This window comes from Heterocephalus glaber, unplaced genomic scaffold (genome assembly GCF_053883595.1).
Source record: "Heterocephalus glaber isolate CG9 unplaced genomic scaffold, H.glaber_assembly_v1.0 deba00000768, whole genome shotgun sequence".
NCBI lineage: Eukaryota > Metazoa > Chordata > Mammalia > Rodentia > Bathyergidae > Heterocephalus > Heterocephalus glaber.
Window position 1 is genome coordinate 1,475,910 of NW_028258162.1, and position 24,908 is coordinate 1,500,817.

At 43.8% G+C, this 24,908-nt stretch overlaps 1 protein-coding gene across 12 annotated transcripts in view; it reads left to right on the plus strand.

Moving 5' to 3' along the window:
• Pparg (peroxisome proliferator activated receptor gamma) overlaps positions 1–24,908 on the plus strand; it is a 122,590-nt gene that overhangs the window by 68,436 nt on the left and 29,246 nt on the right. For 11 of the 12 annotated variants that reach the window (XR_015449647.1, XR_015449648.1, XM_087207187.1 and 8 more), the window contains 3 exons: positions 11,389–11,616; positions 13,232–13,401; positions 18,324–18,462. Coding sequence is in view for 10 of the 12 variants with exons in the window: in XM_004875118.4 (XP_004875175.2) it covers positions 11,389–11,616; positions 13,232–13,401; positions 18,324–18,462 (537 nt within the window). In the remaining 2 variants the exon portion in view is untranslated. Of the gene's footprint in view, positions 1–9,297; positions 9,457–11,388; positions 11,617–13,231; positions 13,402–18,323; positions 18,463–24,908 lie in introns of all 12 variants that reach the window. The other variant, XM_087207189.1, reaches the window with a different exon arrangement.

Sequence of the window (24,908 nt, forward strand, 5' to 3'; positions counted from 1 at the left end):
CCATTTTTACTATGTTGGTTCTTCCTACCCATGAGCCAGGGGTATCTTTCCATTTTCATCTTTGACCTCCTTTACAGAGTACTGTAGTTTTAAATGTAAACATCTTTTACTTCTTTTGTAGATTGATTCCTAAGTACCCCCTTTTTTTGTTTTGATGCGATTGTGAAAGATGTGGTTTCCCTAATTTCTCTCTCAGAAAGTTTGTTATTTGTGCACGAGAATGCTATTGATTTTTGAGTGTTGACTTTGTATCCAGCTAAGTGACTGAATTTGATTATTAAATCTAGAAGTCTTTTGGTGGCATTTTGGGGGTCCTGTATATAGAGTATCATGTCATCTGCAAATAATGATAGTTTAACTTCTTCCTTTCCTATCTATCTTTATTCTTTTTATTTCTTTCTCATGTCTAATTGCTCTGGTTAGTGTTTCCAGAACTATATTGAATAAAGGTGGTGACAGTGGGCGTCCTTGTCTTGTTCCTGATTTTAGCATGAAAGCTTTCTGGTTTTTGTCCATTTAGTATGATGTTGGCTGTTGGGCTGTCATTGATGGTTTTTATCAGATTGAGATAAAGACCATCTATTCCAATTTTCTGTAAGGTTTTTATCATGAGTGAGTATTGGACTTTGTCAAATGCTGTTTCTGCATCTGTTGAGATGATCATTTTTTTTTGTCCTTGCCTCTGTTAATATGGTGTATTACTTTGATTGATTTGCATATGTCGGATCTTACTTGGTCATGGAGCATAATCTTCTTGATGATTTGCTGTATTCTGTTTGCCAATATCTTATTGAGGATTTTTGCATCCATGTTCATTGGGGAGAGTGGCCTGTAGTTCTCTTTTCTGGTTGGATCCTTCTCTGGTTTTGGTATCAGGATAATGCTTGCTTCCAGGAATGCACTAAACTAACATCAAAATGGATTAAAGAGCTAAATACTAAAACAGAAACACCAAATATGCTGGAAGAGAGAATAGATGGGACTCTTGAAGACACAGGTGTAGGCAAAGACTTTATGAAAAAACCCCAATCACATGGGAAATATTACAAAGAATCAACAGCCAGAATCTCATCTTATTAAACAGCTTTTGCACCGCAAAAGAAATCACCAACAGAGTAAAGAGACAAGAAAGAGTGGGAAAATATTTTTGCCAGCTGTTCTTCAGACACAAGACTGATATCTAGACTGTATAAAGAACTGAAAAAAAAAATCAAACCCCCAAATTTAAAGACCTAATTCAAAAATGGGCATCTGAAATGAATACACACTTCTCAGATGAGGAAGTACAAACAGCAAATAAATATATGAAAAAATGTTCAACATCAGTGGTCATTCGAGAAATGCAAATTTTAAAATGCAGAGATTCTGTCTCACTCCAGAAAGAATGTGTATCATCAAGAAATTAACCAATAACAAATGCTGGCAGGAGTGTGGGGAAAAAGGAACCCTTCTCTACTGTTGGTGGGAGTGCAGACTGATGCAACCACTATGAAAATCAGTGGGGAGATTCCTCAAAAAACTAGAACTAGAGGTTCCATTTGACCCAGCTATCCTCCTTGGTATCTTCCCAAAAGAATTAAAAGCATCATACCACAGTGATACATGCATACTCATGTTCATAGCAGCACAGTTTATAATAACTATGTCTTGGAAAGAACCCAAATGCCCATCAACTGATGAATAGATAAAGAAGATGTGGTTTTTTTCTATATAGTAGAATAATACTCAGCCATAAAGAAGGATTTATAGCTAAATGGATGCACCTAGAGAACATACCCTTAAGTGAAAGAAATCAGACACATGTGTAAATATTGCATTGTTTCTCCAGTGCAAGGAACTAAAAATATAAGTAAGGACCAAAATGTATAATGGATATTATGAAATAGGAAGAAAATATTCAAATGGGAACAGACACAAGGGAGGGGGGAGAGGGAAAGGAAGTGAAAAGAAAAAAATGAGAAAAGAAAGATAAAATAGAAACAAAGATCTTGTAAATAAGAAGGGGAAGAGGGGTAGAAGGGAAGGGAGAGGAATGGTAAAAAATAAGAATCAAAATATAGCATGTACAAAAACAAATTCCATATGATGAATGTGATCATTATGTGTATCTAAATTGTACCAATACACTTAATTAATGATAAAAAATAAATAAATACCATAGCTACTGTTTAAAAAAACAAATAAAACTGCCAGAAGTATTTGTGTTCAGATGAGGGCCTGAGTTTTCAGTTCATTTGGACAAATATCAGAGAGTGAGACTATTGCATTGTAGAGTTGGTTTTGTGACAAGCTGCGGAACTGCCTCCTGCAGTGGCTGGGCCCCCCCCCCCCATGTCCTCCTTCCCAGAGCACTCTGGAAGTCCCGCACCCCAGCAGATTGGGGTTTGGCCGTGCTGATAGGTGTGCAGTAGTCACTTACTGTCACTTTCACTTGCAGTTCTTTAATAATATATGATGTTTAACATCTTATCTTCTTAGGTAAGGTATCGTCCAGGTCTTTGGCCCAGTTTTTAATCATGTTACTCATTTAAACCTTGTTGTGTTTTAATTCTTTGTATATTTTGCATAACAGTCCTTTATCAAATGCAGGGTTTTTTTGTTTTTTGTTTTTGAGACAAGGTCTCACTTTACAATACAGGTTGGTCTTGAACTCACCATGTAGCCCAGGCTGGCCTCAAGCTTACTATGTAGCCCAGGCTGGCTTCAAATTCACAGTGATCCTCCTGCTTCAGCCTCTCAAGTGCTGGGATTACAGGTGTGCGGCTGATAAGCTGCAGGGATTTTGCAAGTGTTTTCTCCCAGTCTGTGGCCTGCCTTCTTGTTCCCTTAACATTGCTTTCATTGAACTTTAGAAAAAAGTTTAATTTTCAGGAAAGTCACCTTATTACTTCTTTCTCTCACAGACCGTGCCTGTGGTGCTATGTCCACAGGTCAACCCTGTCTCCAGGGTCACCCAGGGGTTTTCTTATGTTATCTTTGATGAATTTTATAGTTTTACATCAGACCTATGGTCCATTTGAGTGAGTTTACTTGAAGTCTCTACCTAGATTCCCTCTTTTGTACGTGGGTATTCAGCACCTTTTGCCGAAAAGTCAACCTTTACTCATTGTATTGCCCTTGTGCCTTTGCCAAAGTCCAGTGGATGACACTGATGTGGATCTGTTTCTGGCTGTCTCTTCCATTCCTCTGATCTGCTCATCTCTTCTTTTGCTAACACACTATGATCTTGATTACTATAGCTTTGTAGTAGGTCTTGAAGGCAGGTGGGCTGGGTCCTCCTATTGTTTTCCCCTTTAATGTGAGTTGGCTCTTCTGGGTCGTTTGCTTCCCCATATAAACTTTAGAATCAGTTTATATCCACAGGATCATTTGCTGGGGTTTGAGTAGGATTGTCATGAATCCATCGACCCAGTTGGAAAGAACTGACATCTTTTTTTAAAAATATATATATATTTATTGGTCCATTTTAGATATACAATAGATTTACATTTATCATCGGGTGCTTGTACCTGTACATGATGAATCTTGGTTCTTATTTTTTTCCCCGTTACCTGTGTGCCCTTCACCCCCTCCACCCTTCCCTATTTACACAGACTTTGATTCCATTTCTTTTTCTTTCTCATAATTTTTCCTTTCCCTTCTTCCCTTTCTCCTTCCCCTCCCACCACCCCTGAACCCTTGGACCTTTTCCTATTTCAAATTATCAGTTATTCATTTTAATCATTTTCATCCTTATTTACACTTTCAGTTTCTCACACTAGAGAAACTATTCGGTATTTACACGTGTGTCCTATTTATTTCACTTAAGAGTATGGCCTCGATATGCATCCATTTAGCTATAAATGTCTCTAGTTTCTCAATCTTTATGGCTGAGTAATACTCCATTTTATTTAAAAAAAAAAAAAAAACACATCTTCTTTATCCAGTTTCCAGTCGATGGGCACTTGGGCTGTTTCCAAGCTTTAGCTATTACAAACTGTGCCACTATAAACATAGGTGCACATATATCGCTGTGGTATGATTCTTTAAGAACTGACATCTTGATTATATTACATCTTCAACATGGAGTACTTGTCTCATTTATTCAGTTTTTTGGTATCTTTCATCAGATTTTTATAGTTTTCTTCGTATTGATTTTATATGTATTTTGTGGGCTTTTTATCTAAGTATTTCATTTTGGGGGTCTAATGTAAATGGTAAAATGTTTTTAGTTTTAAATATCACTTGTTCATTGTTGGTACGTAGGAAAGTACCTGGCCGGGGGACTCAAGCGATCCTCCCTCCTACCTCAGCCTCAGGCACAGGCCACCATGCCCAGCTTGATTTTATGTATTAACTTTGTTTCCTACAACCTTGCTATAATGCTTATTAGTTTCAGGAAATGTTTTGTTGTGGCCAATTCTTTAAGATTTCCTACATAGTCGTGTCACTCACAAACAAAGATGTTTTATTTTGTCCTTCCCCACTGAGTACTTGTTTCCTTGTCTCGTCTTTTTGCTTTAGCAAGGGCTTCTCATCCAGGGTTGAAGAGCAGTAGAAAGAAGAGGCATTATCGGTCGTTCCTGGTCTTAGTAGGAAAGCTTGCGTAGCTCCCCATTAGCTGGTGTTAGCTATAAGATTTTTGTAGATGTTCTGGTTTGCTGAGTTTTTATCATGAATGGGAGTTGGGTTTTGTCAGTCTTTTGCTGCATCTGTTGATACAATCATGTGATTTTTCTTCTGCAGTCTATTGGTGTGATGAGTGATATCCATTGACTTTGGAAGGTTGAGCCAGCCTTGTAGCTGGGATGAGTCTCACTTGGTGGTGGTATACAATTCTTGTATGTTGCTGGATTCAATTTGCAGATATTTTCCTGAGGGTTTTTGCATCTATATTCCTGAGAGATTTGGTTTATAGGGGCTTTTTGTAATGTCTTTGTCTTGTTTGGTGATGCTAACCTCATAGAACTAGAAATTATTCCCTCTGCTTCTATCTTCTGAAAGATTATAGAGAATTGTTGCAATTTCTTCCTTAAATGTCTGGTAGAATTGACCTGTGAATGCGCCATGCTTTCTGAGGGGGGAGGTCATTCATTTCTGATGAAATTTTCTTCTTTCATTCTTTTTTGGGGGGGAGGGCGGTATCAGGGTTTGAACTCAGGACGTTATGCTTGCGGGGCAGGCAGTGGCACCGCTGAGCTAAATCTCCAGTGATGATGCAATTTAATAGATATGGGCCCACTCACATTGTCTGTCTCTTCTTGTCTGAGTTTTGGCAGATTGTGCCTTCCAAGGAATGGGTCCATTCTGTCTAGGTTATGGAATCTGTGGGCACAGAGTCATTCTTACTATTCCTGTATCATCTTTTTCATCTTTTTTTTTGGTGGTGGTGGTAAGGATGGATGCCAGCGCCTTGTGCATGCTAAGCAGTGCTCTGCCCTGAGCCACATCCCTGTCTAGCATCCTTAGGCCTGTGAGACCCACAGTGATGTCCTCCCTTTCATTTCCAAATGAGCTCCAATCTTCCCCTGCTGCCGAGGTGGACTAGGCAAAGCAGGGGTTTCAGCTCAGCTAGAATAACTGCTCAGCAGTTAGCCCTGATCCTGATTAGACTCTAGTAACACCTCCCTTTAGAAACGTGTGAAGGGAATCCAGGTGTGGTGACCCGCATTCCAGGTTCTCAGGAGGCTGAGGCAGGAGAACCACGAGATGGAGTGCAGCCCAGGGAACTTAGCAAGACTCTATCTCACAAAAAAAGAGAGACAGGAGATGAGTGGGTGGGGGGGAGAAGAAGGAGGGGGGGAGAAGGAGGGGGGGAGAAGAAGGAGGAGGAGGAAGAGGAGGAGGGAGAGGAGGAGGAAGAGGGGGAGGAGGAGGAGGTAGGTTTAGCAGAAGAACCGTTCTGGAGCTGGTTGGACCATGATGGGAAGAGAATATGAATCTCTGGCTAAAGAATCAGAAGAAAATGGGCATCGTGGGTGGGGGCATGATTGGGATCTTTCCCATTTCCTGATCCTTGGGGCTGGCTCAAGCTAGAGCGGCCACATTTGGCCCTCCAAGGAAAAGTGAACATGACCTTCTCTCTGGCTAATAAGGCTGGGGCTTCTCTGAGGCTTGTCTGGTGTGAATTTGAAATTTTGCTGTGAGACTTTCTGGCTTATGATAAGGAACTGTGCACAGGAGACGTGCATCACCTCTGCCAAGGCTATCCGTGGGACACACACCACAGACGTCTTCTGCCAGTGTTTAATATGGCAGGAGTAGGCAGTAGACTGAAATGTATCTTTGTTTCATTTTGTCTGTTTTGAGACAGGGTCTCATTAGGTAGCCCTGACTTTGAACTCATGGCGATTTTCCTGCCTCAGCCTTGCGAGTGCTGGGATGACAGGTGTGTGCCTCCAGGCTGGCTGTCTCTGTAGTTTGATCCAGGGTGTCCTGGCTTTCTTTGTTCTGGTGAAGAACTTTGGGAGAGAGTACACGGGAGGTCACCTTTGGGAGACCTTATATTTCTGAAAATGTCTTTATTCTACTCTCATGCGTGATTGATGGCTTGGCTGCATATAAAATTCCAAGTTAGCGACATTTTTTCCTGCCTTTGAAGACACTGTTCTATTGATTTTCTAGCCTCTGATGTTGTGATTCTTGAGCTTTTATCTGGCTTTTTTTTTTTCTCACTGGAAGTTTTTAGGACAGTTTCTCTGGAAAGGGCATTAGTATGCAGGCCTTCCTTTCTTTTGGGGGGGGGACGGGTACCAGGGATCGAACTCAGGACCTTGCACTTGCAAGGCAGGCGTGGTGCCACTGAGCTAAATCCCTGGCTCTACAGCCCTTCTTTTCTGTGTGGTTGAAGCGTTAAGAAATCCTTTCTCTGCTGTCTTTTGTTGTTTAAAGCAGTGTGAATCCTAGTGAAGCCCAGGGCCAACTGAACAGTTTTCAGGTACTGGTGGGAAAGGGTAATGTGCAGAAGGTGATGACTGTGTGTTTAGAAAAAAGGAAGAAAGAGACCAATGCAAACTCTGACACGGGTTCAACCATCAACCATCATTTCACAAACCGCATTCCATCCAGTACCGAACGCCTCAGACACTGCTTTGCCTCTGTTCGAGTCTCAGGAATCACAAGCACTTGAGTCCGAGGCTTGCTTCTCCTCGAATTTCCTGAACTCACTTCTGCTCTTACTGATGGAAAGGTCATATGTGTTCTCTTTTGTTTGGTACCAGATATCGAACTCAAGACCTTGCGCTTGCAAGGCAGGTGGCACCACTGAGCTAAATCCCCAGCGCTTGTGTGTTCTCTTTAAGGGAACGTATGTGCAGCCCTATGGGGAGATGCGGGGCAGGACAGTGAGGGCCTGGAGCAGGAGCCTGAGGGCCAGGGTGCTGGGTCTCCCCTCTCCAGGGCTCTCTGAGACAGGACATCTGTGTCAGGCATAGTCCTTTTTGAACAATAGAGCTTCGGGGGTGTTTCTTCCTCTGCCTGCCCCCTGTGGTGGGGTTGGAGGCCTTTAGCCCACCTCGTATATGGCTAGAGTACTCCCGTTACTAATATGTGCAAATGTCATGGCTGCTACTATTATTTATTAGAAGCTCATGGGAAGGAGGTCCTCACTATGTAGCCCAGGCTGGCCTCGAACTCAGAGATCCTCTTGCCTCAGCCTCCTGAGTGCTGTGGTCACAGGCATCTGCCACCATGTCTAGTGGTGAAGTGTCTCTCCAGGGTCCTTTCTAGTAAGTTCTAGAAAAAGGCTTTTCCAGCCACATACCCCAGACATCTCCCCAGAGGCCTCTGCAGGTACTGTGCCAGACCCTCTGCCAGGCCAGGCTTCTGCCAGCTCAGGCATTGCATGAGCACTGTTGGCATTAAGTGCTGTTTAACACAGAGCCAGAAGACCCGGATGACCAATTGGTGCAGAAGGTTAAATGTGGCCCAGACCTTTGGGCCACCCAGACTCACACCCAGCTCTCTGGGGTTCAGGGTGCTTCTGTGTCTGTGCCTTTGATTCCTTTTTTAATTGTGGTTCTGGGAGTGGAACCCAGGCCCTCATGCGTGCCAGGCAAGTACTCACCACACAGCCGCTCTCCCTGCCCTGTCCCCCAGCTGCCCTGACGATTTTCTTTTTCATCAGGGACAGCATAAAGCCCCAGAGGCAAACCATTTCGTTCTGGTGCTTGATTTTATAATTTCACATTTTCCTGACCCACTTCCATCCTCCCAAATAAATGCTGCCTATCAGATTAGAGAAGTTAGTTGATTCTTGTGTGAAATCGGTTATATTTTTGTTTAAAATACATGATACTGTGGACTGTTACAAAAGTCTGCTCATTGGCCATCAAAAAGCTTAAAGCCAAGTTTGAAGGTCCAGGGAAATGGCCTAACTTCCTGTCACTGCACACGGGTCTGGGGCAGGACTTCAGCCTCCTCTGGACACACTGGAGGCTGGGGATGTTGTGGATGAGCCCCAGGGGCAGCATGACTCCTGTCACCCAGCTGCGGAATCCTGAGATGGGCAGTTGTTCCTGCAGGTGTTCTGTCCATTTGTTCCTTCATGCTTAATTGCACTGAGTAACACAAAACACCTCCTCGGCTTACAGCTTGGCAGCCACGGAAGCTTGTATTTTCTAGAGACAAAATGAGATGCAGGTTTCCTGGACCCATCTCTAAGTCACTCCTCGACCAAAAAAAAAAAAAAAAAAAAAAAAAAAAAAATATATATATATATATATATATATATATATATGCATACGTGTGTGTGTGTTTAAATGTGTATATGGAACTCTGTGTGTCCTAGTAACTGTGGTCCACCAAGGGTGAATGTTCTGGTCACGGTGCCCCAGAGTAAAGGAGCAGGAATGGGGAGAGGAAGGGAAACTTGGGCTTGATCATGGGTTTTCAAAAGGATGAGGTGAAGCTGTTTTCCTTCCATCTTTTCTACTTAGAAAAATAAGAAAGTGGGGTGGCACTCAGTAGTGAATGCCTGCCTGGCATGCCCCAGTCCCAAAGAAAACTGTATAGGACCCCAATCTTCCTCCTGTATCAACCAGAAAGAAACAGCCGCGTGTACACTGTTGAAAGGAAAGGCTGTGGCTTCTATTCTATTTATAATATTGGGGGTCAGCATCTTGGGGGGACTTAAGTCTTAGCAAAATTAAATCACTGAGAAAGTGTCTTTCTTGGTTCCGTCTTTCGTGGCAAAATGAGAATTCATTCTATTTTTCTGATCATTCAATCTGCAAATATTTATTGTACAACTACCTGAATAAGGACCTAAAGGGAAACCGAATAAAGAATACTTCTGTTTGTAACTTTGTTCCCCTCTAGAAATCGAATGGCAGAGACATTTATCCAAATCAGTGATGTGAGAGAGGGTCACACAGCCGTGGGAAGACAAAATGGAGAGCTTTAAATCGGAGGCTTTGCCAGATGTAGTGATGCACATCTGTATCCTAGCACTTGGGAGGCTGAAGCAGGAGGATCACTGTGAGTGAGTTCAAGGCCACCCTGGGCTACACAGTGAGACCCTGTCTCAACCCCCTCCCAAACAAAAGGAAGCATGACTTAGCTTGACAGCAAGTCACTGAAATTGTATATTAAACATGAAACAAAAGTAAATCAGTAAAATGAGCAATTGACCAGTTTTTCCTGCAATCTGTATTCATACTGAGGCACATACTACCTGTAACTGTGTCGACCTCTATTCGGCATGCAGAACATTCTAGCAGGCACTGTGAAAAACAGCTGATGGACCCCCTTGAGGGTCCTACAGTGTAGCCCTGCCAGGGAGCCTCTGATATGAAAGCAACTGATGCTAAGAAAAACTGACAGAGAAGTGAAAGGAGGAGCTGGGCAGCAGACTCGCAGCAGCCCGGGCTGGGCTGTTTGGGATGGGTTTGGAAACAAAGGCTGCAATTGGGTGGGCACCCATGTCATTAGGGGCACATGCCTTTGCTGGATGTCATTGAGACCCTGAGTGACCTTTACACTATCGCAGTGCACATTCCTCTTTGTGGCGTGTAGTGTTTACACTGTAACCCAGATAACTGAGCGCTGTTTGGGTACTTGCTGTGTAGATAGCCAGACGCAGGAATCTACACGGTCAGAAAGAGCCCCTCGCAGCCTGAGCACAACTCACAGAACCAGTCTCCCTGGTGGGGTTTTCAAGGCACTTTGTTGTTCTTATGAAGACCACAACTGAGATTTCCTCAGCTCCCTGCTCTCTGGGAAGGAACGAGAGGCCCTTCCCAGACCCCCTGCGCCCCCCAGCAGAGCCCTTTCTCCACCAATTGGAGAGGAGAGAAGAGCTGCAGAAGAGGGCTTCCAGTTCACTGGGGTTGGGAGCCCCTCCTCTGAGCCCATGACTTCTCTAGCCCTGGCTTATGTGTCTACACAGCAGGGATATGACCTCAGATTATGTGGAGTGAAAGGCAGGTGCTCAGCACATCGGTTTGCATCCTTGTCCTTTCTGCTTACTTTTCAAGGCCCTCACCCAGTCATGGATTCATTTAGCATCTATTGAATGTCCAGGGAGCACCTGCTAGGGTCAAGCTTTTTGTTAGGTGGTGCAGGTGTGGCTGCAAACAAGACAGACACCTCTAATTTCCAGAGCCCCAGAATTTCTTTGTCCCCAGGGTTAGCAATCCTGAATGTACTCAGCTCTGCAGTGGTATTTTTGACCAAAGAGTTAACATTTAAATGACTTGCGGCATTTAGAAAAATACATGCGGCTTGTGGCATCCCAGGCGGGCCGTGCTGAGCCTAGTTATTCTGCAGCCTTAGCACCATGCGAGTGTTTCCCCCTCTGACTTTATATTGATTCCTGTTTCCAGCTCTGTTGGCTTTTGTTTGGGTTTTGTCTTGGGAATGGCTTTCAGAGTAGTGCTGGCCGGGGCCCAGTGTTGACATTCTTCCCAGTAACAGTCATGTGGTCAGCGTGGCTGGCCCTCACCTGACTGCTCCCCACGTGAACAAGATGTCTTTTGCTGAAGAAAAGTTGTATACACAGAAAAGATAAACACTCGAAGTATTTGTTCATAGTACAGAAGTGTCCTTCCCTTTTTTCAAAGATTCATTTGAATTTTAATATTACCTCTAAAGCAAACTATTAGAATGCAATTAAAGAATAGGCTCTTTTGTCTAAATTTAATTTACCAACTATGATACTATACCAAAGCATTCTAAACACAGGTGGGCATTTGTGGGGTGTCTGTGGACATCTCGGCTGTGCCGAGGTTTGCTCTGGATGCCCTGGTAGGGGTGACTTCTTTCTTGCCTGCCGCCACCTGCACGGCACTGAGAAGCTAGCCGTGTCCTCACCCCGCAGTGATGACCCAGATGAGCCTGCTTGGTCACACTGCACTCCCTCTCCGAGTGTCTGTAAGACCCAGCTTCCTAAGCCTCTCGCTTCCGTTTCAGGAGTCATCATGGTCGACACCGAGATGCCATTCTGGCCCACCAACTTCGGGATCAGCTCCATGGACCTCTCCGCGATGGACGACCACTCGCACGCCTTTGACATCAAGCCCTTCACCACAGTCGACTTCTCCAGCATCTCGGCACCACACTATGAAGACATCCCATTCCCAAGGATGGACCCAATGGTCGCCGATTATAAATATGACCTGAAGTTCCAGGAGTACCAAAGTATGAGGTTTCTGCTCACTTTTCAGACCACTGAGACTGGACGGGGTAGATCGCTGTGAGACATTGGAATAAGTGCTCCAGAATAAATGCTGTAGAGAGCAGGCAGTTACCATGTGTGATTCACCACCTATTCATGAAATATTAGCTATTTGTGATATGCAGAAAGGAAGGTGGTGTGTAATTGCCTCTCCTCCTTTCCTCTTCCTGCCTCTCTCTCCTTTCTTGCATTTTGTTTTGTTTTTTTTTTTGAAACAGGGTCTCATTATGTAGTTCAGGCTGCCCTTGAACTCACTACATAGCCTAGGCTGGCCTGAAACTCGTGGCGATCCTCCTGTCTCCGCCTCCTGAGTGCTAGGATTACAGGTGTGTGCCACCATGCTGGGTAGAGAGTATTTTCTAGCATGTTTCACTGCCAGTTGTATCTCAAGCTAAGAGTCCATCTTCCAAATTTGAGTTCTTCTGGTTCTTGTAAGTTAATAAGTAGTATTTCCAAGTTACCTTATATAACTTACCATTACTAAGTTACTACTACTGCAGCCTTTTATTTTCTAATCTTTTTTTTTAATTTCATCATTTTTTTTTACCATCATCATTTTTTTCCCCTAATCTTTAGCGTTTGAAATTTACACTGATATCCATTTTGGAGGTGGACAAATTTACATTTTTAACATGATAGCCTACGGATAAATCTTCATGCCATTAAGGAAATTAACATCAAAACATCAGACACAAGAAAAACCACAACTGTATTTTTCAAGATAAAAATGTAACTTTGTGGTGCTGTTTCCTTGATTTTTATCTTGCCATGAGCTGATGTGCTGGTTTCCCAAAGCCACCGCCGTGTCATTGGCAACCATTATTTGACATTAAGTAAGAACTTCCTGTATTTCTAGTTTTTTTCTTAGATAAATGGTACAGTTGGTTTTATTTATCAGTGTGGCTTTCTGTTCGAGCCTAATATGGAACTCTAACAGGCCTGCTCCCAAGCAGTGGAAAACATCTCTGTCATTGAAAATGGGGGCCAAACCACAGCGTGTGCTCCAGCCCCACGGCCGCCCACCTGGGCTCGCCTGCTCTGGGCCCTGCGAGCTGGGCACCCCTCGACCTTCGCTCAGCACTGCTCCTTCTGTCTTTTGCAAAAGTGGTCTAACTTCGAGACTGGCAAGGAACTGTTTCCCGTCCCCTGCTCATATTTTCCTGGTTCCGTTTTGTGTATTAAAGTCTTTGACTCATGGCAGGATGTCCTGGTGGACAGAGGGTATAAAGTGGGAAAAGTCATTCTGAAGTGCAGCATCTAAATAAAAGCCATGGCTTGATTGGTGTGTGAAGTGCTAGACACAGCTCATCCTGGCCACCAAGCCGCATGCGTCACTGGGGCCACGCAGTCTGTTGGAGCCTGAGTGTCTCATGGACTCTGGGTCTCCCGAAGCGAGCACTGAATTCCTGTCCCCATTTCGCACCTCAGTGAGGCTCGGAGGGGCTGTGACAGAGCCTGACCTCTCCACCCTCGGAGCACTGTCCCCACCCTGAGGTCGCCAAAGTGCGGCAGCCGCTGGCCCGGCCTCCAAAGCATGTTTCTCTGGTACTAACGACCTTGTCCATGTGTCATGCACAGGTACCATCAAGGTGGAGCCCTCGTCGCCCCCGTACTATTCCGAGAAGTCCCAGCTGTACAACAGGCTCCCCGAGGAGCCCTCCAACTCCCTCATGGCCATCGAGTGCCGAGTGTGTGGAGACAAGGCCTCTGGCTTCCACTACGGAGTCCATGCCTGCGAAGGGTGTAAGGTACAAAACCATCAGCAGAGTTTGCTGAAAACTTAGCTGCTGCATTTCCTGCAGCAGACTTGACCCAAGGGTTAGAACAAAATTGTTATACTTCTTTTTTGGGGGGAAGAACTCATTCTTCTAGTGAGGTGATATTTGAAAAACTGATAAAGCAGGGTTGCTTCACCCACTTCCCTTCCTTAGATTAGTCCTTTTGGAAGAGAAAAGGAAGAAAGGATAGATAATCTGGTCAGGCATGTTGTTCCACAGCTGTAATCACTGGGGCACTCTGGGAGGCTGAGACAGGAGGACTGCAAGTTCAAGTCCAACCTGGGCAATTTAGCAACTTACCGAGACCCTTGTCTCCAAATAAGGGCTGGGGATGTACCTCAGTGTAAAGGCTCTAGGTGCAGTTCCTAGTACTGAAACAATAATAATAAAAAAGAAAGAATAAAAGGAGAAAGACAAGTAAGAATGAAAACTGAGGTTTATGGAGTCTACAGTAACGAAGAGTACTGTTTTAGAGTTTCTTTATCAGTCACATGGAGAGACTTTGGAGACTCCAGCAAAACATGCAGTAAAATCCTTACATCTTCTCACTTCTTGAAAAAGCCAAGCGACAAGAAAGCAAGGGGTTATGATGGACTTGGTGAGAAGGAAAACAGCAAAAGCGAGTTTCAAGGTGCACGCAGTGGAGTCTGTACAATTCAGTTCAGGAATTTGTGTTCATCACAGTGCAGAAGTGATTTCAGGGTGATTACGCTTCGCACTGAGAGGCCCTGATCGTAATAAAGGGAATATGATTCACTGTTGAAAGGCATCCTATGAGTCAGGCTCAAAATTTGCATTATGAGGGTTAATCTTCTGTAACATCATTCTCTTACAAAAACTCAGTGACCAGGCCACAAAACTGAGTACCCTGACCCAGGCCTTTGCATCGAGCTGCATTAAAACCACCCATTCTTACTTTTTGTTTGTTTGGTTTGTTTCGTGGCTGTGTTTGAATAAAGCTTTATTTACAAAAGCAGGAAGCAGGGTGGATTTGACTAAGGGCTACTCACTGTTTATCAGCCCTGGGTCTAGACTTTTATTTTCTTTCATTTTAAATTCTGACCAGAACAGGCCATATAAAATGTACCCTCTTAACAAGTTTTTAAATGTGCAATATAATATTGTTGGCTGTAGTCACAGTGTTTTACAGATCTCTAGGATTTATTCAGTTTGTGGAACTGAAACTTTACAGCCACCGTTCTACCTTGTTTGTATGAGTTTGGCTGTTATTTTATTATTTTCTTTTATTTTATCAGTACATGTTTTTGGAACATAATGTTTACTTTCCTTGTGTGGAGTGGTACTAGTTTTAAAAAGAGTAAATGAGACACAGACCATCATAAACTCTATGTTCACAGTGGCAAAAAGAAAAATCTCAGCGGGCTGGGGATTTAGCTCAGTGGTTCCACTGACTGCCTCACAAGTGCAAGGTCTTGAGTTTGATCCCCAGTACCCCTCCCCAAAAGAAAAATCTCGCCAGCCTTTTTCAGTGAGAACAGTTCTATGCATTGGCCTTTCTACTGACCAGTTGGCAGGGGCGGGGGGGGGGGGCACTAAAACATAACTTTTTTCATGTCCAAAGGTCCTCAGAACACTTGGAAAATCAAAGAGGCTTCAACTTCCAGCAGATCCTAGCTGGGACAGGTTCTTGGAGATATTGATGATCTCCCTAACAACAAGAAAGCAAGGCCAATGTAGAAGCCAGGGCCCTGGTCTGAGGCAGGAGCAGCAGGCTGGGCTGGAGGGCAGGGTTTTCCCCACATCAGCAGGAGCTTCGAGGAGTTCTGAGCCCTCTGGAGAAGGTGCTATGCCTGGGCCTTCAGAACTGAGCCTGATGTTCTGCATGTAGTCTCCGAATGTCTCCAGTCAGTGGCACCTGGCTTCTGGCAGAAGCATCTGCAAGTTTTCCTTAGAGAAAATAATTTCCATTTTAAACCCCATAGGATTTCCAAGTTTAAGGTCAAAAAATGATTGCAAAATAAAATAACAGCAAGTACATAAAAAGGGCATCACCTTGAATGATCTTCATAACCAACAAACAACCTTTGATATAAACTCCCCCACCCCCACCCAAGGAAGGCAAATACTGGAAAAATCTTCCAGGTCCAGAATACAGAACAGCTATGCACCGGTTGTGTAAAGACAGAGTGTGAGGGAAGCAACAAACATCGGGACTGAGCAGGCAGTCTTGAAACCAAGTCAAGTGATACTTCTCAAAGAGAAATGGACATTGATTGCAAGAAGAATTCAATGGAAAGCAGGGTCAAATCGCATAGAAGACAGAACAGAAGGAAAGATAATGGAACTGGAAAGGAAACACAAAGAAGTTGCTAGCTGTGAAACTAACACTGTCCTGAAAGATGTGCCCTTCCCAGGATGTGAGGCGGTTTTTTGTTTTGTTTTGTTTTAGTACCGGGGATCGAACTCAGGTCCTTATGCTTTGGAGACAGGCAGTGGAACCACTGAGCTAAATCCCCGGCTCCAGGATGTGCTAGAATTCAAACCTCTGTAGTTACTGAAGGGCTCACAGAGGCCTTGAATATTAAAAGGGTCTGTTTTCTTCACTCAGCTATAGAAAAAGGAGGTGGAGAAATGGTCTCACTGATGAAATTTGGGGTGGAATGTTTGTTTTTAACTTTGCTAGTCTAATTACATATTTTTGTGTGGTTTCATTGACTACTATTCTGCTTTTTACGTTTGCAAACAATGCCAGTAAATAATTAATGACAAGAATATGAAAAGTACAAAGAGAAGTTCAGAAATACAAAGACTAGAGAAAGCTCTAACAGTTATCTCATTGGAGTCCTGGACCTGATGAACTAATGAAGTAAGAAAACTTGTCCAAGAAAATAAGTGAAGAGAAAGCTATGCCTGAACAGACCACAGTAAAACTGCAGGACCCTGGAGACAAAGAGAGGATGTAAAGACAACCAATGAGAAAAGAAAGGTCATCTTCAAAATTAATTGACAGCACCAGGTGTGGGCACACACCTGTTATCCCAGCACTCGGGAGGCTGAGGCAGAAGGATTGCTGGGAGTTTGAGGCCAGCCAGGAATAGACAGTGAGACCCTGTGTCAAGCAAACAAACAAACAAATAAAATCACTTCACAGGAGGCTTCTCAGCAGTAGCAATGGGAACAGAAAAACAAAGAAGAATTCAAAGTGTAACAAGAAAATGACTGAGGATCCCATAATCATCCAAGAATGAAGGTGAGAAATGAAAATGTTCGGGCTGGGGATTTAGCTCAGTGGTTTCACTGCCTGCTGTGCAAGCGTGAGGACCCGAGTTCGATCCCTGGTACCACAAAAAAAGAAAGGAAAAGAAATGAAAATGTTCACAACTTAAAAAACAATAAGAACGCCGAAAAAGTGCATTCCAAGGACAGTCACCTTGAAGACAGAAGAGAGAAGATATAGGCAAGACCTCTAACAGAGAACAGATCAATGTGTAAAATACAGAAACAGGACTAGAATTCAATTTTAATCCAAGCCATAAGAGACTGGGAGGTGGGCTGAGGGTGGAATTGAGAAGTCAGAAAGGGGCAGAATAGAAACACACATCATAGGTTGTTTCTGTGGTAGGTGAGAGAGCTGTCGGTGCTACTGGAAACGGAACAAACTGGGGCGATGTAAAGGAGACCGAGAGGTCCAGAAGAGAGGTGGGGACAGCGACAGCCCCAGAATGAAGGAGGGTGGGTAAGGCTCTGGGAGAACTGAGACGTCATTACAACTTATAGTGAGGGAAGCAGGGAGCTGTATACACGTTACACATCCCCACAATCCAAAATCTACAATACTCTGAAATCCATCATATTTGAGCACCAACATGATGGACATGGAAAATTCAACAGCTGACCTTGTGATGGACCTTTGCCATACAGTCAAAACCATACACACTAAAAATACTTAACAAAATCACTGTCCAGCTGTAAGACGTGGTGAAACGCCAGTGAATTTCACGTGTAGACTTGGGTCCCCTCCCCAAGTTATCTCTATTGCACATATGCAGATACTCCAAAATCCACAAGAACCCAAAACTCTTTTGGTCCCAGGTCCCCAAACCTATTCAAGGGAGGGCTCTGCAGAAAGCCCAAGTGCGTGCCAATGGGAACCAAGTCAGTGCTGTTGGTACCAAGCAGGACCAGATCCACGTGACAGAGTTAAGACCTGCACGCAGCACAGAGGAGTAGGAACACTATGAACCCCAAAAGTGGAGTAAGAAGACATTTCCAGTTGAAAAAAGTTTTCAGCTCTCTCAAAAAGACACAGTAAACATAGCCGAATGTTAGCCCCCAAAATATTCCCATTTTGTACTGGGTTCTCTGAGGATTTCTGCATTACTGCTCAAGTTATTTCCTGCTATCTCTTCTTGTCTATAGACTGTAAGGATGGGCACTCTGTCAACTACATAAATAAATGAAATGAATTCTGCAGGAAATTATGCAACCGAGAGAATTCCAAAAAATTATCCACATGTGGACTTTTATTGGCCCCGATAGTGTTTTAGAAAGAAGTGATTATAAGTTTGCCAAACTGCTTAGCACATTTCTAAAGGCTGGGCAAGCTGTTGGGATGGTTTACAGAGAGACTGAACTAATTACACGCTATGTTAAGTCCAGAGATCTCTGCAGCGCAGGCTGATGAAACACACAGAGAGCCAGGGGACACAGAATGACATGAGGGGAATGCGGTCACACAGAGAGGACACTGAAGAGCCACTGGCTCTCTGCCTTAGAGCAAAGAAACTGAGTCGCAGAGAGGGACCTGTCCAGGTCACCAGCGCAGAGCCTACCTTTTCTGCTACCCTGGTGTGTGCCTGTAGCCATAGGTCGCTGCTTCCGTGTGTCACATGGACTTAAAGGTTGCTTCTTTGTCTCATATCTCTTTGCAGGGTTTCTTCCGGAGGACCATCCGATTGAAGCTTATTTATGATAGGTGTGATCTTAACTGTCGGATCCACAAAAAGAGTAGAAATAAATGTCAGTACTGTCGATTTCAGAAGTGCCTCGCAGTGGGGATGTCTCATAACGGTAGGTAATACTTACCATCTTGTACCCTGTCCTCATTGTATCCTTTGGGTCAGGGGGCTCGAGAGCTGCTGATGGAAATGTGTACAGTTTTTCCACAAAAGGCCAGGTTTCTGGATATTGAATGCCAACCAGACGTTTCTCATTTAGGTTAGTGACTTCAAGCTTAGGTGTCAAGTCCCTCTGTGGCTGGGCATCTGCGAGGATGGGAGACTTGGAAATCTGTGGGACGATGGGAAAAATGTGTAGTACTATAAAAGAAATATGATGATAATTGTGATTAATTTTTATGTTCCATTAATAGCCTTAAAGCAGAATTATACTTATATGTATTGGTAGTTTCTACTTTACTCATAAATGTAAGAAAATCCTGAAGATTTCTGGGTATGGAATTTTAAACGGCCTATCAGGATTTTGATTTATGTATGCTTTTTTCTCTTTTCTATGCAAAGATGAGCATAGCACTTCTTTTGATTTCAGAGAATACGCAGACTTGTAGAAAGAAGAAAGAAAATACTCGGAAGTTTTACAAAACTTCAATGCCATAGAAACATAAGAGAATACAGCTTTGTACATTTCAAGCCTGACTGAAATCTAGCTTGTGAGGCTGGAAGTGTAGCTCAGCGGTAGAGCGCTTGCCTAGCATGCATGAGGTTCAATCAGTCCCTAGCACCATGAAAATCACCATCCTCATCATAACCCATGTAAACTGGTACGTGAACTTGGCTGTGACATAAGGTCAAAGGCCTGAGAAGACCTATGTTTTTGCGAACTGCAGAGCTAACTCAATAAAAATCATGGAAGGTATGCCTGTTAGAAGAAATAATTCTTTATCTCCATTTGGTTCTGATTGGTTGACCCACAAAACAAATTTTAGCTGTAACTTGATAGTATTGTATTGATCAAGTGTTAGTCAATTGTTTTATTTCAGAAATCATTCTGGGCTCAAGAAAACAATACCAAAGTGATCAAATTAAATCAGAAGTCTCATTTCATTTGATGTCCATTTTCTGCTTTTTTTTTTTTTTTTCCCCTGCAGTGCTGGGGATGAAATTCAGGGCCTTGTATGTGCTGGGCAACCGCTGAGTTGCACCCCGGCTCTGATTTTTTTTCTTTCTTTTACTTTCATATTTCGAGAGACTGATCTGGTAAGAGAATGACCTTTAGGGTAGTCTTCATCTGTATGGACTCTGGTGAATTTGAAAAAATTTCATTTTTGTTTAGTCTTGCAGATGTTTGGCTTTCACAATGAAAACCATCAAGATATTTATGAGTCACTAAGAGTCAATCCACTACTCTTTTAAATTAGCTTACAAAATCAGAGTTGTTAATATGGGTCAGTTCTAAAGGTAAGAATGTATTATGAGTCGAGCTGTCAGTGAGCAGTACTGGACAGGGTGGGAATTTGGTCCAACTTTCCTCAACGACTGGCCACATCTGCTCTGTGGCTGTGGAAACTGCAGCCACTGATTGCAAAATAATTTGCTGGTTTAATTCCATTAGTTTCCTTCTTATTTCAAACCTCATAAAACCTAAGGACAAGTTTTCAAGTCAAGGGCTATATTTTAGATGATGCAACCCCAATGCAATATGCTTATTTCATATTTATGGAGAAATCATTGACTTTGAGGTCATTATCACCAAGACAGCCTCAGCGAGCATGCCAATTCTGCTTTTAATGCTGTTTATGCTTTGTCTGTTGGAAATTTGTCACTTCACACATCCATGGGAACTCTAATTCCTAGTATTTACAGGCTCCGCACACATGGATGTAAAATATATTTCCTGTTGCTCACAAGTAGAGCCCACACATTCACATTAAAATATACCCCCTGTGGCTTACTGTTTATAGGCAAATATTATTTAAAGTCCAGCCTACAGGCTGGGGTGTATTCATGGTACCACATGTACTTAGCTTACCCGAGAGCTTGGGTTCTGTCCCCGGCACCAGGGAAGCAATGTTCCTAAGAAGCTGGGGGTGCAGCTTAGTGGTAGAGCATGTGTTTAGGATGTATGCAGCCCCGGGTTCCATCCCTAGTGTCCCAAAAAAGACCAGTCCGTGCACTGTGAATGATAGAATTTTCTCCTCCAAGAAAAGTCAAAGAAAGCTATCATGAATTTGATAATAAGGTTATCTTTAAACTTCATGTAACAATTAATGTATTCTATTTGGAGAGGGCAACTTTGATAGAATGTTCAGTTAGTTCTTTCAAAAGCAAGAGACAATAGGAATTAAGTGTCATAAGAGCAGAGTTGCATGCAGCTCAGTCTTTAAGGGGTGGCAAACATGACCAAGGAAATCCCCTCTAAGAGTCACTGTGCTTGCTGTGCAGGAAGGAACGTATCAGGTGCTCTGTACACAAGAAGGGAAGCTCAGTAGCTGGGTTTGGGTTGGTTTAGCCTGTTTCTCTGATGAAGAAACCATCTAAATATAAAGCCTCCTAGGTGGTTCTGGTGTGCGTGGTATGAGGTTGCCATACATGGAAGGCCTTTCTGAGCTACCACTGAGGCACCCCGTGTTACATCAGAATCAGCACCCAGCTCTCTGCACTGTGCTCAAGGAAGAGAACACCCCACAGTAAGCTCACTCTGGTCTGCGTGACTTTTACTTCTGCACTTTGGTCTCTGTTCAGTACATTGGATGTGTTTGAAGGAGGACTCTAAAATCATCTTCAGAGAGCCCATAGGGCCCTCAGGAATATTATTGGAAAATTGCTGAAATCAGTGATCACTAAGTCCTTTCAACTGAAATTTCTGACTCTTTATCATTAATCAACCTAAGTCACTGAAGTTTTCACTTTTCCACCAGCTACTCCCTACCCCGTAGAAAGTGTTACACTCTTCCCATATGAGTAGGCATCTGGCATGATATTTGCTTGTATTTAAGAGTTTCCCTCCTACCTGTTTTGGTGCCATCAAAATATCTTTTACTCGCCTGAATCGGATCTATATATTATGATCAATTGTTCAGCAATTCAAGGCAAGGAGTTGATAGCTGTGTGGGTGAGTCCCAAAGTACATTTCCAAAGCAGTCTGGCTACAGAAAGTGTAAGTGCTATATTAGGTTCTGGGTGGTGAGTTCGTCAGCTTCCTGTTACTCTAAGAAATGCCTCCGATAAATCAACTTATAGAGAGGGAAGGTTTTTCTTGGTAGACAGTTGTAGGGATTCTAGTCCCTGGTCGCTCAGCCCTGTTCTTCTGGGCTTGTGTTCTTCTGACACAGCACATCATGGTGGGGACAGGAGGCAGAGAAAGCCATTGTCTATGGCTGGGGAGTGGAAGGGGAAGAGGAAGGCCCACATCCAGACACCCCTCCAGGGATGCACCCCAGTGACCTAGTGTCCTCCCACTGCCCACCCCTCTGAAAGGTCCCACGCCTCCCAGTAGCCACGGGCTGGGCACCCTCAACATATGGCTGTGGGAACAGTTCTGGCCCAGGCTGCGGCACACAGGGAGAACTTCCGTCTTGATTGTGCCACAGTCGTGCTGGAAGAGTTGATTTCAGAATCCTTCCCACTGGAAACATAGTTGTTTCTCAAATACCCATTTGCAGGAAACACAGTTGTTTCTCAGATATCTGTTTTCAGCATTGGGTAAAAAAAAAGTATCAATCGATTTTGATGTGATTGGAAACAATTTTTTGGTTTTAATCTTCCTGTAAGTCATCAAGATGAACACATGCACCAGATATTTTGGTCATTTCCTTCATTTCTAGACCATGGGTCAGACCCCTGGGTGCTTGGAAGTCTTCCTGAGTCACCCCAAGCACAGTCCACTCTGTACCTGGCCTAGACACCACCCTCAGAAGAAAGCTCCACATAACAGGAAGCAGAAGCAAAGAGCCACTGCCCAGGCTCCCAGGGCGCCTGTCACCTACTGAGCGACCACGTGCCAGCCGCCGTCTGCTGGGGAAAGCCCTGTCCAGCACCATGTCACTTGTTCAGGCCACTGGCCCTTGCACAGATTGTCACAGTCCTGCCCTGTAGTCCTTCTTGTTTTAAAGGCCTGCTGTCAGGCCTTTAAGTATGATATTAATCATACTTTTAAGATATGCCTTCTTTATTTTAAAGAGCAATTTAATCATTAAGAATTTTGATGAGTAAAATAAAGAATCTTGACGAGTGAATATTTCATAGAGTTGCTTTTCATATTCGAAATAATAAATTTAGGGGAAATGTAGTTTACAAATAATCTAAAGTAGAGAAAAATTGTCTCGTGTTACCTGAGTCATTTGGTTAGGTTTTCCCTATAATGTTAACATTTGATTAAAATAGTAATAAGTTTAAAAACTAGCAAAACCTTAGTTTTGCTGATCTGGGTGTCCTATGATGTAAATGATGTGGGCTTTTGCTTTTCTTTCTTAAAAATGCTGACAGCTTTAAAAGAGTAGTTTGTCAGTGGCTTCATAAGAATCTAGAGAAATGGTTTCACAAATTTCTGTGATGCTCAGCGTTCTTGGGATGATTGTCTCCATGCCTTGCACACAGTAGAGCATATTAGGAAAGGGGATCCTGAATGTCACATATATTTAAACCTGAACCTCTTACTTTAAAAAAATTTTTGCTGTGGTTTGGATCTCAAATGTCCCTGAAAGGCTTAGGGCTTGAGGGCTTGGTGCCCATCCCCCAATGCTATTAGGTGGTGGGTCCATTAGGAGGCAGAGATTGGTGAAGGAAGTGAGGTCACTGGCTGTGGCCCTGGTGAATATTAAGACCCCAGCACTTCCTGTCTCTCTTTGCATCCCAGCCCCCAGGAGGTGAACAGACCTCCTGGCCATAGGCTCCCCACCTGGACTGCGCCTCTGCAGGACAACACTGGGGCCCAGCAACAGGATCTTCTTTGTGGTGTGGAGGAAAATTACCCAGTAGAGTGAGCAGGCCTCTTTCTTTTTCTTTTACCAGGGATTGAACTCAGGAGCTTGTGCTTGCAAGGCAGGTGCGGTGCCACTGAGCTAAATCCCCGCGCACCCCGCACCCCTTTCCCCAGAAGAGTGAGATAGAAGGAGCTGAGAGAAATCTCAGAAGCCTGGTGTGGTGGCCTGCAGTCCTAGCACTCAAGATTGCTGCAAGTTCACAGCCAGCCTGGGCTACATAGTGAGTTCAAGGCCAGCCTGGACTATGTAGTGAGAACCTGTCTCAAAAAGGCAAAAAATAGTAATAATAATTTTTAAAAAGAGAAATCTTAGAGCCATGACCACTGAGTAAGCAGCTGAGAAAAGAGAGATTGTTCAAAGTGCTTCACTGGGTGATACAATGAGTGAACAAAGAGAGGAACACAGGAAGATGGGCTGGTTTGGAGGAGATTATTAAGATTTAGTTTAATGATGTTTGAGGTACTTGAGGAATATCCAGCATCCATATATAAAGGAATAGAGGAAGAAGAGAAAAGTAAGCATCTGATACTCAGTACAGAGAGCATGGGCATCAGGAGCACCTGCTTCGAGGGGGAGAACTAACAGAGAACAGAACCCAAGCTGAGGAGGAGAGACCGCCAAAGAGCCAGGGTAGCAGAAAGGTAGGAGAACCAGAAAACAGAAACCAGCCAGAGATGGTCCAGGGCGGTAAAGGCTGAGGACATGGTGGAGAGACCAGGGAGAGGGCCCAGATCTGGCCAGGAGAGAAGCACTTGGGTCTCCCAAGAGCGAAGTTTTAGTCACTTCAGTTGCAGCCCAAGCTAGATGGCTACAGGCCGGGAAGTAAACAGGTCACAGAGAGCGTAGAGTGAAGACTGCTTGCTCAGACGTTCGGTGGGGAACAAGGAGCTGGCAAGAAACACTGGATCAAAGCATGGACTTCTACTCAGGCAGGACAGAGCTGGTACCTAGGGGTCACCAAGCTGGGTGTGGTGGGGCATGCCTGTAATCCCAGCACTCAGGAGGCTGAGGAAGGAGGATCATGGGGGCGGTTCAAGGCCAGCCTGAGCTATATAGTGAGGCCCTGTCTCAATCACAACAAAAAGGGGGGCTTACCAGAGAGAGTCTGTGCATGTCACCTCTCTCCTCGCCCAAGTGTCACCTAGCCCACTGCATCCAGTGGCTTAGAGCAACATGCGTCCTGCAGACATCCTGTGGTGTCATTTTAGACGTCAGGGTGCTGGAGACACAGCCAGAAAGGGAGATTGTGGGGTTTCACTCATTTCTCCATTGGGAAGAAACTGAGGAAAGTGTCTAAATGCCCTCTATAAGTGATCTGAAAAAGGTCCCCCATAGAAAAATAACTTCATGTCGGTGCAGAGTTGCTCCTTTATTTTTACTTTAGAGGAACTGGGAAATGATAATTATTAGGTTGTCAAGTCCTGTGAAATCTCAGAATGTGCACATTTGGGTTGTTTGTTATCTTTTTTTTCTTGAAGAGAGGTAAAGGGCTTAGGGCTGTGGCTCAGCAGTAGAGCAGTTGCCTGACAGGCATCCTAGTACCAAAAAAAAGAAAAGAAGAGAGAGCAGTGAAAAA